Source organism: Chelon labrosus, assembly GCF_963514085.1.
Source record: "Chelon labrosus genome assembly, chromosome: 19".
Classification (NCBI taxonomy): domain Eukaryota; kingdom Metazoa; phylum Chordata; class Actinopteri; order Mugiliformes; family Mugilidae; genus Chelon; species Chelon labrosus.
In genome coordinates, this window is record NC_140352.1 from 11112005 (window position 1) to 11125375 (window position 13371).

The 13371-nt window shown below is 43.6% G+C and overlaps 1 protein-coding gene across 2 annotated transcripts in view; it reads right to left on the bottom strand.

Moving 5' to 3' along the window:
• Positions 1-3506: 3506 nt before the first annotated feature.
• Positions 3507-13371, bottom strand: part of cox10 (cytochrome c oxidase assembly factor heme A:farnesyltransferase COX10) — a 29959-nt gene continuing 20094 nt past the window's right edge. For both annotated transcript variants that reach the window (XM_084567977.1, XM_084567976.1), the window contains exons 5-7: positions 11658-11728; positions 7154-7386; positions 3507-4594 (exon numbers count right to left, since the gene is read on the bottom strand). In XM_084567977.1, coding sequence (XP_084424103.1) covers positions 4152-4594; positions 7154-7386; positions 11658-11728 — 747 coding nt within the window. In that variant the 3' untranslated portion in view covers positions 3507-4151. The remainder of the gene's footprint in view (positions 4595-7153; positions 7387-11657; positions 11729-13371) is intronic.

Consider the following 13371-nt stretch of genomic DNA (forward strand, 5'->3'; position numbering starts at 1 on the left):
CTTTTTTAAGTTGTGTCTAAATGAACAGAAGGACTTTGTGAAATGACATACTTTGAGTAAAGAATGAGAACCAGTGGAGAGGTCCCTCATGTCAGCTAACGCTATAAACTAAAGTCCTCAACAGGAAGCAAAAAACAAAGTCAGTAAACTATTACAGTATATTGTTTTAGTTTATCAATTAATTACTTAATTAATCGATTAATTTTGTGCACGTGAAAACTAAAAAAATATATGTTTATTAATAAGAAAAATAATTAAATAATTAAAACGAATATACTACTACTACTAATAATAACAATACAAATACTTATTATAATAATAATAATATTAATAATATAGCCTTGCTTCTAGGCTAATATTTTACATTTTTTTACATTTAACTGTGTCTTTACGCATAATAGACTTTTTTTTTACAAATAAAACTTTACGTTATTTGTGAAAGTACAGACAACACTGAACACTGTAAACTTTTAAAAGTTGGATTCACTAATTCGACGGGTTAAAGCCATTTCCATGCACAGCGAATTTCTACTGCACTTGATATTATTCGAATGAATCGACTTTATATGTCAACTTTTTTTTTTTTTAATGCTCAATTCGAGACTGAAAGGAATCCTTTAAAAGTATGTCGAGAAGTGTGTTTAACAGGGAACACGTTATAGGAAACATCATCAACATCCTGTGGCATTTAATATTTTTGCTTCGTAGCTTAACAAAAACCTCCAGGGTCTTTTATTTTGAAAGACGCCACGCAAGGTAGATGGATACAAAATAAATGTGCATATTTTTTTTTTTTAATTGTAATTCAGTTATCTTCTAAACACAGGCACACCTAAATTAAATCAACTTTTTTCCCCCCCAAATGTGTGATGCAAAGCTTAGCAACCCATTAGAGTAATAACCTCCAACATTAGAAGCACTTAATTTCTAATTTAGGGAGAGAGAGAGAAGAAGAAGAAGAAAGTTTTGGAGATGACTCACAACAGATCCGTAAACTTAAACCTCGGCAGCCTCAGCAGAACAGACCTGCACTATTTCCCCTCGTTTTAAAACGAACGAGCCGATGGCACGGGCACGCAAGCTCCCCCCGCACGTGTTACGCACGCTTTATTGCAGGTGAGCGTGCACGGCTCACCTTGGCAGTCTTGCCTGCAACAATCAAGGCAGAAATAACGCTCTGAGTCATTATGAGGGAATTAATTCCATGTCATCAAGCTGCGGCCAATGCGCCGTAATCCCTCTTGTGTGTCATTTTTCCTCCCGAGAAAGGATCTGTTGCTTGTGTTTACCGCGCTAAAAGTTCACTTTTTACTCCTCTGCAAGGACTCGTGGGTGGAGTTGAACCGAGCTGCCTGTATAGTTTCAGTCCTTTAGGATTTCTGCAGCGACTCGGATTGTATTTTGCAGCAAGTAAAACCCCGAGGAGAGGCCAGAGGTCACCCGTCTCTCTGAGACTTCACCGCTCAGCCTGGAGAGTCCTGGAATCGGAGCTGATGTACAGTGTTTATTCCCTCTCTGATGCGAGTCTGGGTGTGGACATTAGAGCTCGCTGGACATGGGGGCTGACAGCAGCAACACGGCTGTTTTGGGGGACGGTCTCCTGTTTACAGATGCATATCTTTCACTTTATTGACTCTGGGGTGATATCAGCGATGAGGGATGGGGGAAAGGAGCGGAGTAAGGGACTCGTGAAATACTTTTTGATGTTTTTCTTCACTCTGCATTACAGTAAATGTAATAAATCTGAAGTTCAAAATGTCTCATAATGTAGTGGTCAGCTGCTCTTTCATAGGAGATGTTATTACTACCGGGAACATGTTGTATCCTTGGTTACTAAGTCAACTAAAATTCAAATTAAGATCCTCCTCATCAGAACACCAGTAGTCCTGGAGTGGAGGACATTTGTAAACCTGAATATCTCCCATCCACTGCATACTACTGAATTAACTCCTATTGCTATCTACAGAGGACATTTAGGGCTTTTCAATGATGCCAAATGTGGAGGGGTGGGGCTTTGGGTCCTTTCTCTTTCTCCTTAAAGGAAATGTCATCCGTCAGTTATATGATATCTTAAAAATAAAAACTTTTTCTTTTTTAAAAAAAAAAATAAGTTTGCAGTATTGGGGAATTAAAAAAAAAAAAAAAAGTTATTGGACAGTATTTTTTTCCTGGTAGTCAGGAAGTTATGCATTTTTTAACATCCTAATTATAAAAATAATCTGCTTTGCAAAATAGTTTATTTTTATTGCAGAAATCAAAATGTACTTACCTAAATAAAATGAAAATGGAGGTTTCAACATTATAGGTTTTGCATCTATTTGATCAGGCACGACTGGTCTCCAGATTAGTCCTAGAAGGAGCTGCTGCACCTTTGCACAGGATTCAGAGCCACCACCTGTAGGGATGTGCACTAGAGAGACCAGTGCACTGGGCAGAAGGCAAAAGCAGGGACCTACGGTGTTTAATGACATCGTTGCTTAAGTTTGCGGCCCAAGCAGAGAAATGAAGGTGAAAACATCCTGATCAGAGAGGGTCACACGTCCGTTGAAATTACAGAACAGTAAAACCTAATTTTTAAGTAATTCGAACCTTTAATAAATAAATAAAAATCCCATCTTGCTGGCATTAAATGAAGTTTTATCACTTTTTAAACATCTGAGAAAAAACTTTCCCAAGGCTTTCAGATAATCATGATCATTTCAAAGGACTAACTTTAAATCAGAAGTTCAAAAACATATTTTGTAGTTTAAGGGAATGCCGCTAAAGCTTGCTGAAATCACTCAAAACTCCAGAAAAAGAGAAGGGGGAAGCAGCTCTGATGGCAGATGGCACCAGACAGGACCACGGTCACCGTTGTACCTCTATAGGAGCGGATGTAGTAAACCACGACAGGCCATCACTTTGAGCCTTGGAGGTCGGTAATGACATTCAATCTCCACACAGGTTGTGCGTGTTCTCCCCCAACCTACTTTTTTTTTTTTTCCTCCTTTTTCTCTCTGAACTGTAACAGCTGGCTCAATCGCTCCACTTTCTCCCTCTGATATGAAACTCCGTATCCGGTCAGACGCTTTACGAGGATGTCGAGCCGTTTCAGGTCTCCCGGCCTTGGCTAAATCCAAGGCCCCTACACCCACACACACACACACACACACAAAGCTTTTATGGAGGGAGGATGGCAGCGTGTAGGGGAAGAGGGAGTGCTTGTTTCTGCGAGCGCTGTGATGGAAACGTAACCAAATACCAAAAAAACTAAGGAAGGGGAGCACATGCTGACTGACAGGTGCAGAGGTGGCCCGCTAACTGGAGCTTATTGGAGGGATGGCGGTTTGTTCTTAAAGCGAGCATATCCACTAAGGCTATAACTGAAACTTAATTCCGTGTATTACGCCCGTGCCGAGTCAGCATCGCCTAACGAGGTCTTCCATAACGACCTAAAGCACACAGCAAATCAAGCGCGAGTTTTAAGCGCCGGCTCAATGAGCGAATGACGACACAAGAGACAGAAGTACAATCACGACGTGTTTATTGTTGGAAAAGGTTTACCCTCGTTTCACACGGAGGGGCAACGTATTACCTTTGTTTTGGTGCAGGAGAACCATGTTGAATTAAAGCATCGTGTTGACGAATTTCTTTTCCGAGAGGTGAAATGAGGCTTTTTAACCGTCAAGTAACAGGGATCGAGTGAAAGTCGAGCAACAGTCAACAAACCAAGTGCTCTGTCGTAGCTGCTTCAGTTTATATTTGTCCTATTTGTCGTACACTGCATATCCCACTTAACTCTGTTGATTATATGATATTGCTAATAGAGGCCTGTGTGGATTGCAATTTACACTGTACAAGGTCATTGAAAATCAGTCACGTACAACAGAAGAGAGGAACTGGCGGGCCCCTATATAAATAAATACAGAATATATACAGTACACACATTCAAATGATTACAACCTGATGTAATGATTCAGTGTGTTTTCTGTAATTCAGCAATTTTTTTGATCCACATCATTTCCATCTCATTTCCTGATAATGCGCTGAGCACCAGTGGTTTAAAATTAAACACAGCCGGAAATAATGTGTCCATCGGCCCCGACCTCTATCTGGAGACACAGAACGAGCACTGTGGCAAGCGTCTCGGTGGCGTTGGGACATCTGTCTATCTACGAGGTGGATGGAAGTGTGAGTGGTAAAGAAGCTGGAGGTAGAGCGGCGGCGGCGTCCTCCTGACTCCCGCCCCGCTTCTTGCACGTCAGCGCCAGCAGCAGCAGCATGGGGAGATGCCAGAGGCTGCAGAAGAACAGCTTCCGAGCGTTGTTGCGGTCCCCCTTGTGGTAGAAGCGGAAGGCCAGGTAGCTGATGTACAGGTTGATGGGCAACGAGACGAGGGGGAAGGTCCAGGTGGTGACGTCCAGCGCGGGCGCCAGGGTGGACAGGGCGATGAGGCCCAGGCTGTGGCGCAGGGCCACCCGCTTGCACATGGCCGGGTGGGTGACGGACATCATGCGATATCCGCCGCGGGAGTAGTCTTCCCTCAAGTTCCAGCTGAGGGCATTGAAGTGGGGGAACTGCCAGCTGTACAGGAAGCCACCCAGCAACAAAGCACCTAGGGGGCGAGACGGAGGGAGAGATAAAAGAATGAGGAGGGAAGGGATTAATGATCAGAGGAAGTAATGTGCAGCTTGTTTAAATCACACACACAGACCCGATTAGAGTCATGACAAAGGTTTTTTGCTGTGAACTGTAAATATATACACAGCACGTCTGGTATAAAATCACATGTCTAAGAAATAAAAAGCGGTTTCTTTCAAAACAAATTGTTTCGTTCAGAATTAAAAATGTAAAATCCATGCCCCAAGATAAAAACTACTATTAAATGGCTAACAAAAGAAGAAGAGAATATGTTTTTGTGTCAAGATCGCAAATGCACATCCACCAAATCTTCAAAAAGTTCTGTTCTTTTACAAAACTATTAGCAGAAGTTCCTTGCAAATACACCAGGACAGTGACAGATCAGAAACTGAACATGTGTTGGAGAAGCGCTGTAAAAACAGGGAACACTCACATATAATATTTATAGAGAGTTCTTTTCTTTTCAAACATCATTCAAGCCTTGAAAAACTCGTTCTAATCAGATTTTAACCTTTCACAGCATTTTTCTCTGCAGTTTTGAATTGTGGCATCCCATACAAACCTCAACTATCCCAAAATCCTGCCAACCCTCTGTAGTGGTTCTGCTTTCCCTCCCCTGAGGACAACTTCTCTCTAAGTATTTTTTTTCTGTTCGGTAATATTTAGTGTCACGTCTGAGCCAGACCAGAAGAACAAGCATCCAGACTGACAGGAGGACAAGACATTTTCTCTGACCCTCTTCCAGCAGCACTTTGTTTCAGCGACGGTGGCTTGTGTTTTACATCCTGCGGAAGGACAATAAACAGACCTGAGGACCTTTGTGTTCTATACAAGTGCTAATCAAGAGTGAGTCAGTGCAACTCGACACGGAAAGAGCTCACGTCAGAGAGAGGGACACGCGCAGATGTGAAAAGCTGTATGTAAACAGTGTGTCACGGCTCTGGTATGAAGACATGACTGAAACAATAGCTGTCTAACCAGTGAAACACTAACTATACTGATGCCTTTATCGTATTCATAAAGAATAATGATTTCATTACTCACAGTCTGTCCACACCCAAAGTACACAGTTTAGTTCTTTTTAAAGCTTTATGAATGGAATTTGGTGTCATGAATTCAGCGGACCTATTGAAACCAGTGGAAACTGAAGGAAGTATACACTACCTGTTTTAATCTTAAGAATTTAAGGCCAATATGGAACCTAACCTGATCAGCCACAACATTAAAACCACTGGCAGGAGAAGTAAATAACATTGACCATCTTGCGACAGTACAATGTTCTGCTGGGAAACTTTTGGACCTGGCATTAATTTGTGTGGATGTTACTTAGACATGTAGCAACCACCTAGACCAAACCAGGCACCCCCACCCTATAACAATGACACTTCTTGATGGCAGGATGCAGCAACACAAAAACAGTTTAGGAACAACTCAAAAAAACATGAACAGCAGCACAAGGTGTTGATCTGGCCTCCAAATTCACTAGATCCCAAACTGATCAAGTATCTGTAGGATGATCCACAGAGGCCCCTCCCCTCAAGCCATAGGACCCAAAGGCCCCCCACTAACAACATCCTATTGCCAGACACCACAGGACACCCTCAGAAGGCCCATGTCCATTCCCTGATGAGTCACAACTGTCTTGGAGGCACAAGGGAGACCTAAACAATATTAGGTCATAATGTTATGGCTGATTGGTATAAATATAAGCACTTGTCAGGGATTCAGCAGCAATTTTTATTTTGTTTCCGTCTTACCAACTATCTAAAAATGACATTTATTTGACTCTGCATTGAGCACTAACAGCAGCTGTCAATTACAGCTGCAACAAACAATTATGTGTGTTATAATGTCTTCTTGAAGGAAATATTCATTGTTTAGTCCATAAAGTTACATAAAATATCTCCAAAATTTAAGAGGATGTTGTTAAATTACTGGTTTTGGTCTAAAACCAAAAGAAAATGATGAAATATTTACTTCTGAGACGCTGATATATGTGAATTTTATGGCATTTGGATAAAAATGAGAGCGCACACAGTTCTCGCTGAACTCTGCACACAGCTCTTTGTCCCACATTGAGATTCCAGACTGGAAATAGTAGGAGCACTGAGTTTGCAATAATATGCTTTGTGTCTCGTCACAGTGGAACAATTGAAATGTGAGAATAGTGACACTCAAGATCAAATGAATCGTGATACCGCGGCGGAATATTGGTGTCTGCCTGCACTACGGCTGCAACCGATCTCTTGATAATTCCTCTAACTGATCATTCGGTTACATTAATTTCACTAGAGATGATTACAAATGACCTTTTATCCTTCAGACGGTGCAAACAGCGTTGATTTATAATGATATAAGACAGAGGGAAGCAGTAAATCTACGCAAGTGGAGCTCCATGCAGTGAATATAAAGCATCTGTGCTTAATAAACCACTTCAAGATGTCCAGAAACTAAATCATCTTCTGTCAAATGACTTGTCACCTGGACACATACGAGTTCTTCAATAGCACCTATCACAGTTAGAGAGTCGTACCTGGCCCCAGGCAACCGGTGGCAGCGGTCCAGCCCATCACAGGAGGAATCGCACCCACCACTGCTCCCACCCAGGTGTTGGTGATGCTGAGTCTCTTGAGCGGCGTGTAGCAACAGGTGTACAGGAAGATGTTGAGGGCGCCCAGGAAGCCTGTCAAGGGGTTTACCACCAAGGTGAGGAGGGCGACTCCAGGAACTCCACAGGCCACAGCAAAGGACACAGCATGAAGGGGACTGATGGAAGGAAGGGAGGGAGGGAAACGGATATATTAGTTGTTTATAAAAGATAAGTTACAGACTGTTTTCTGTGCATACATAAATGGAAAGTTACACTGCACAGATACAGACTCAGGCAAAAGCCGATCCCCACCATGGGAAGTGCGGGAAGATAAAGTTTTGTGCGCTTGTGCAGACACCAGATAAGACGATGATAGCTCCACATGCTCAGCACAGACCCCGTCGGGGCGGGCAGTGAGCGGCCGCGCATGGCTGAGTCTCAGAACGGGAGGCCTGAAGGAAAGTCATCTGATAAGAGTTTGTCGGGGATAAAAGTAGCCCTGCAAGATGAAGAGCATGTGCACACGCCAGAGATCAAAACTAGCTGAGGAAAACCACCGTGGCTCGGGCTTTTAGCCGGATGAAGACTTCCTCCTCCTCCTCCTCCTCCCCTCATCTTTAACTGAAAGCAGCGTTGGCAAGGTCTGGTTCAAATTCACCAGTAAATGCTCCATAAATTAAAGAGAGGGTAGATTAAAATCTTGACCAAACGCAGGCCCTTTCTTCAAAAAGCAAACAGGGCTTTTATTTTGGTGGTGTGGCCGTGCTGGGAGATTGGTGCATTAATGTGATTAGTGGTGTTATGACTGTTTTATGTGGGCTGAGATGGGGCCGTGCAGGCTGGCTTTGGGCTGTTGACAGTCTGGCGGTGGGCTGGCTCAGCGGGGGTCAGGGTAGGGAGCACGTCACGTGGCCCCGGGTGGGTTTGCCGTCCTGTGCTCGCAGCCTGACGCAGCCGCAGTCATAACGTCAGGTGGGTAATGTCAACAGAGAAAGACCCAAATGCGGCCATCTGGTTAGACCACACCCAAGGCTAGGGATTCAAATGTAAAGCGCAAGGGATATGGTTATTAGCTTGAAGAAACACGATGAATCCACTTCAGATCTGAGAGGGAAAAGTCAACTGTGGAAACAATATTACAATGTAGAGGCTTGACTGGACCCACGGCTGCTTCATGGACTGGTACGAAGCTATAGACTCACCCTACATCATAGCCTAGGGATGGATATTGATTAGATTTTATAAATATCAATGCTATTGGCCGTTTGATCAATTCCTGATCAGTCAGTGTGGACAAAAAGTAGTTCTACACGGTTGTCAGCACCAAACCAGTTGCGTTATTATCAGAACACGATATAGATGCATGAGATGAAAATGAGAAGAACATATGCCAACACACTGGATGTGGTAGATGCATGGATGTGAACACATCCGACTCCGACACAACTATAAAGACCTAGGAAGTTTCACTTTCACCACAACGTTATTTATTTTAAATGAGAAATGTACAACTATTTCCGATTTGTTTTGAGAGCTCGCCATAGTCTCGGTCATTAATGGGAAAGAATGTTTGCATGAAACCACAGCCTCGCACTGATTGCATTTAGCCCTGCACTGAAATCAGCTAATTAGACAGCGTCTTCCTCTGAATGTTTCCACGTTAAAGCCTATCGCAGTCGCAGAGTGCGCCGCGATGCCGTTAGCAGGAGAATCGTTTAGAGGAATCGATAACGTCGGAGGTAGGCAGTTCCAGAGGATCGTGAAACGTCCAAGTTGGAACCGGTTTTCAATTCCCACCCGTATCGCAGCCCGATATGCATTTCCCAGGAAACGTAGCTGCATGTTGTGCCAACGCAGGCCGCAACAACCGTGATTGGTCCAAAATGCATTTCCATGGCACTCAGCGGTCGGCCAAGCACAAAACTTTCACCATTCTCCACACCATCTGCTCAGATGTCTTCTCTATTTTCTGTTTCGCAGTGACTTCAGTTAATCTAACTGTTGTCAGACAATTATTAGTTCTAGCATGAGCTCCTCAGTTCCAATTCAATTCAACTCAAAAACACTTTATTTATCCCCGATGGGCGACTAAAAAGGCACAGAGAGCAACGGCATTGACAAAACACACAGGACGTAAAAATAAAAACGTGCAAAATGCAAACGTCACAGCGAGATATGACTAAGCGCTCAGCGGCAAAGTGCTACGTGCAATCTAAAGTCATCATTGTGCGAAGTACACAAAGAAACTCAATACAGCGTTATTACAGAACAATGCTGACACTCCAGCACTCAGGTATAAACGCTCGCAGCAGAGTCGGCCTCCTGCATAGATAACGCACGTAGGCAATGAGCTCTGCTTAGATCTGCTGCGAAATTATACGACAAGCTTAAGACTGAGAACAGACGTCAAATGATTGAAGCCTGCTAAGACTTAACATTGTACGCATTAAGACTATTTCCACAAACGTAGATATTTTCTTTTTTTTTTTTTTCGGTCTTGACAGCCAGAAAGGAGCAGAGTAAATACAAAGGCAGACTCTCCGAAAGACTGATGGATTAATCCCTTGCCACGAAGACTCACACAAAAACAGACATCCATCAAAAGCTGTTTGCCTTTCTAATTTGTGCTGCAGTTGACAAAAAAAAAAAGAAGCAAAGAAACTCACGAAAAAGAAAAATGTGACAGGAACGCTCAGGATGGAACAAGAACTAAGGGTGACTGAAGCTCTAGAAAAATTCTTACCGTTATCACATTTAAAACATGATTTATTTATTTTTTTTGGCCACCCCAAGTTTAAACATACTACAAGGTCTGTTAGTACTACTGTGCTCCTTTTCTAGCCAAGCCTGTAGTATTTCAGCATCAAAACAAGCCTCCAACTCAACAGGACCAAAACAAAGGAAGGTGGAATGTGCCATCCAAAAAAGATGACACGCTATTGTGTACATACATGACAGGACTTGAGCTATTTTCCAACGCTGACATCATATTCAGCAGACCAAATCCCACAGACAAAGCCGAGGAACATAATCTGGCTAATACAGAGCCACGTCGCGAAGACAACACGGAGAATGTGTAAAATGTGGCCTTCTGATGGCTTGTTTGACAAGACAGTCCAGCTTCCCATCTGCTCTCTGTCTTCACACAAGATTGTATGTGTGAAGGAGGAGAAGGGGAGAAACAAAGAGCAAGAGATGGAGTGTTTCTACGTGTCTCGGAGACAGACAGACAGACGCCTCCTGTCCTCTTGTCAGAGACGAGCTAAAAGCTGGAGGAGAAAGGGGCAGTGTTTAGACGCGAAGGGGATATTTCCAACAACCACCTCGGCAGCAGGAGCGTTCGCTTTTAAACAGCGCGGAAACTGGGACGAGATAGCTGCGGGTCAAAGTCCGCGTACGGCAATAACGGTTAGTTCGGTCATAAAATGCCTATGTGGCTGCTGTATATGAGCAGGCAACACAGGTATTCTGTTTAGCTAGCTGCCTGTGTGCTGGACTAACAGTGGAAGGCGCTTCGTCCTCTCATGTCAACAGGTTGTTTGTTTTTGTTCTTCCTGTAAGTGTGAAACGCAACGACGGCTGTTTCCTGGCACTGACAGCGGATTGGAGGTTGTGCGGTTGGTTTGTTTATTTCTGCTTCACGTGCCAGTGAATATTTGCGCACCTGCCTGGTGCATAAGGGCGGCAGTTTCACAAAAGGGACAGGTACAGGCGAGCAGCTCCAGTCACAGAGTAAGACCTGCAGGAGCATGGCAATGCACAGAGTTCACTGAGCACCAATGCAGAGGTTATCTCACATCTAAACGGTAGAGGTAGCAAATTATGGGTGGTCAGTTAAACTACACCCTAACCTCGACCTCGTCGCCCCTCCTCTCCAACCTGTTGACGCGATCAACTTACACCTGACAGGTGTAAAGCTGAAGACCATCACTGCTGGCATGCATTTCTGCTCCTCTACATACACAACTATCGGGATGCTCCGGCGCCATAAACTAAAGCTAGAGCTGAGGGGTGTAAACCAATATGGGAGGTGTGCTCGGTGCTACTGTTTAATTTAAGATGTAGTGCACATTATAATATTGACTGGAGATTCACATAGGCTTTGACATCACAGGCTGCGAGGTCATGTTTCACTCCAGGAAAATAAATATCCCTCTGAAAGCACGAGGTAAGGATCAGGTCAGTGAGCAAGAGAACAGCAGCACACTCTGTCATTCTCCCAGCATGAAACGTACGAAAGATAGCCGGGGTGGCCGAGTAGCTGTCACGTAGTGTTGTTTTTGTACTAAATGCAACCTCAACTCACGCTGAGCTGTTGTCTTTCCCTCCTCATGTACATGCACTAGGCTTTATTGAATGACAATGAATAAAAAAAAAAAAAAGGAGATGAGTACCTATGCAAAGTTAATCATAAAGATGAGAGAATAAGCAAGAATTAAAACTGTACCTGATCTGCCCTCTGACAAGTGGACGGTTCTTGGTACGGTTCATGTTGGAGTCAAAGGGCACCTCGAAGTACTGTGGAGACAGAGCAACAAGTGGGTTAATGCAGGAAACACGATGACACAAATCGTTTCCAGATAAATGACACAAATTAACAAAGAACAGACAAGGAGGAAATACACCATATCTTGCATTACTGTTGGCCATGCTGAATATTGATCATTAATTTTCTGTAACTGCTTGTCCTCCAGAGGGGGGGCTGGAGTCTATCCCAGCTGTCATTGGGCGAGAGGCAGGGTACACCCTGGACAGGTCACAGGACGATAGTTTAGAATCATGAATTAACCTAACGAGCATGTCTTTGGATTGTGGGAGGAAGCAGAGGTACCCATACAGAACCCACGCAGACTTAGGGAGAACATGCTAACTCCACACACGAAGGCCCCAGTCGGCCGATGGTTTCGAACCCAGAACCTTCTTGCTGTGAGGCATAGGTGCTAACCACCACACCCTTGCGCCGTCCTGAATATCGATCAGTTTGACTGTTAAATTAGAATTCAGACAACACTATGAATTCAGTTTTAGCGTGTGCTTTTGTGCATTTCTTGCACACCTCCTACACGGCAACTGAGACGGTAGTGATGTGGTTTAGTGAATTCAAATGAGTTTTCAGAAATGTTGAGGAGCAAAGGTTGGTCTGCGATCGAGAAACTCACAGATTTATGGTTACAGAAACTTTACTGAGCCTCTAAACTCTAATGTTGCACTAGTTCATTTTAACAGAATTGTCAGTCAGCTAGGTACATTTATTTAAAGGACCTAGCAGCACTAAATGAGGGGTGCATCCTTGTGTGGAAACTTCCATCACCTTTACGAATGGTCGCAGCAAATCTCGGAACCGAATGCTCATTCTGCACTTTGAGAGTAAATGAACTAGAGGTGGAAGGTGGAGGCAGCGAGCTGTCGGGTGGGAGGCGGTAGTGGTGGTGCTCTGGGATACAACTATGTGAAAAACTACTTATACTCCTGTTTTATGATCTGCTCTGGAGGAGTATGCTTCAAAGTGCTCCCATGAGATTGGCAATGTGTGACTAAAATGCAAACATATGGGGTGCTTAAACGCAGGAACTGGCTAATCTGTGAGTGAGTGTGTGTGTGAGCGAATGCACGTGGATGTGTGTATTTGCCTGGTTGATAAAAGCCTTCGGCTAATGAAGAAAACAGATAAAGCACTTACACTGTGGAATATTAAGATTCATCTCTTCTGATATATGGTTCCCATAAAACATCTATTAAACTGATAATCCACAGTTCCCAGAGTTGCTGCACCTATGACTTCAGAGCACCATCATATTATTAAAAAAAAATCCAATGGACTGCACGTAAAGAATGTAAAGATTTTCATTTTTAGGAAAATTATTGAGGAAAATATCCGATAATACTCAGCTTGTTTGGGGAGGTAAAGAAAACCTTTCAGATCAGGGTACAAAAGGCTAAATATTTCCTTATTAGGTTATGGCTACTGCTCAAACTCTTCAAACACACCAATACATCAAAATCAACCACAGAACAAGATGTGAAAACCCTCTGCCTTCTCGTTTCCATCTTGGGTTCAGCTGAATCGGCGCACTACTGGCCGCGCTGGCTCTAGACCGGGCTAGGCTAATGCGCAGCTGTGTATGCGGCTGTCGGACCCCAAGGCCCAGGCCGAGGTGTTA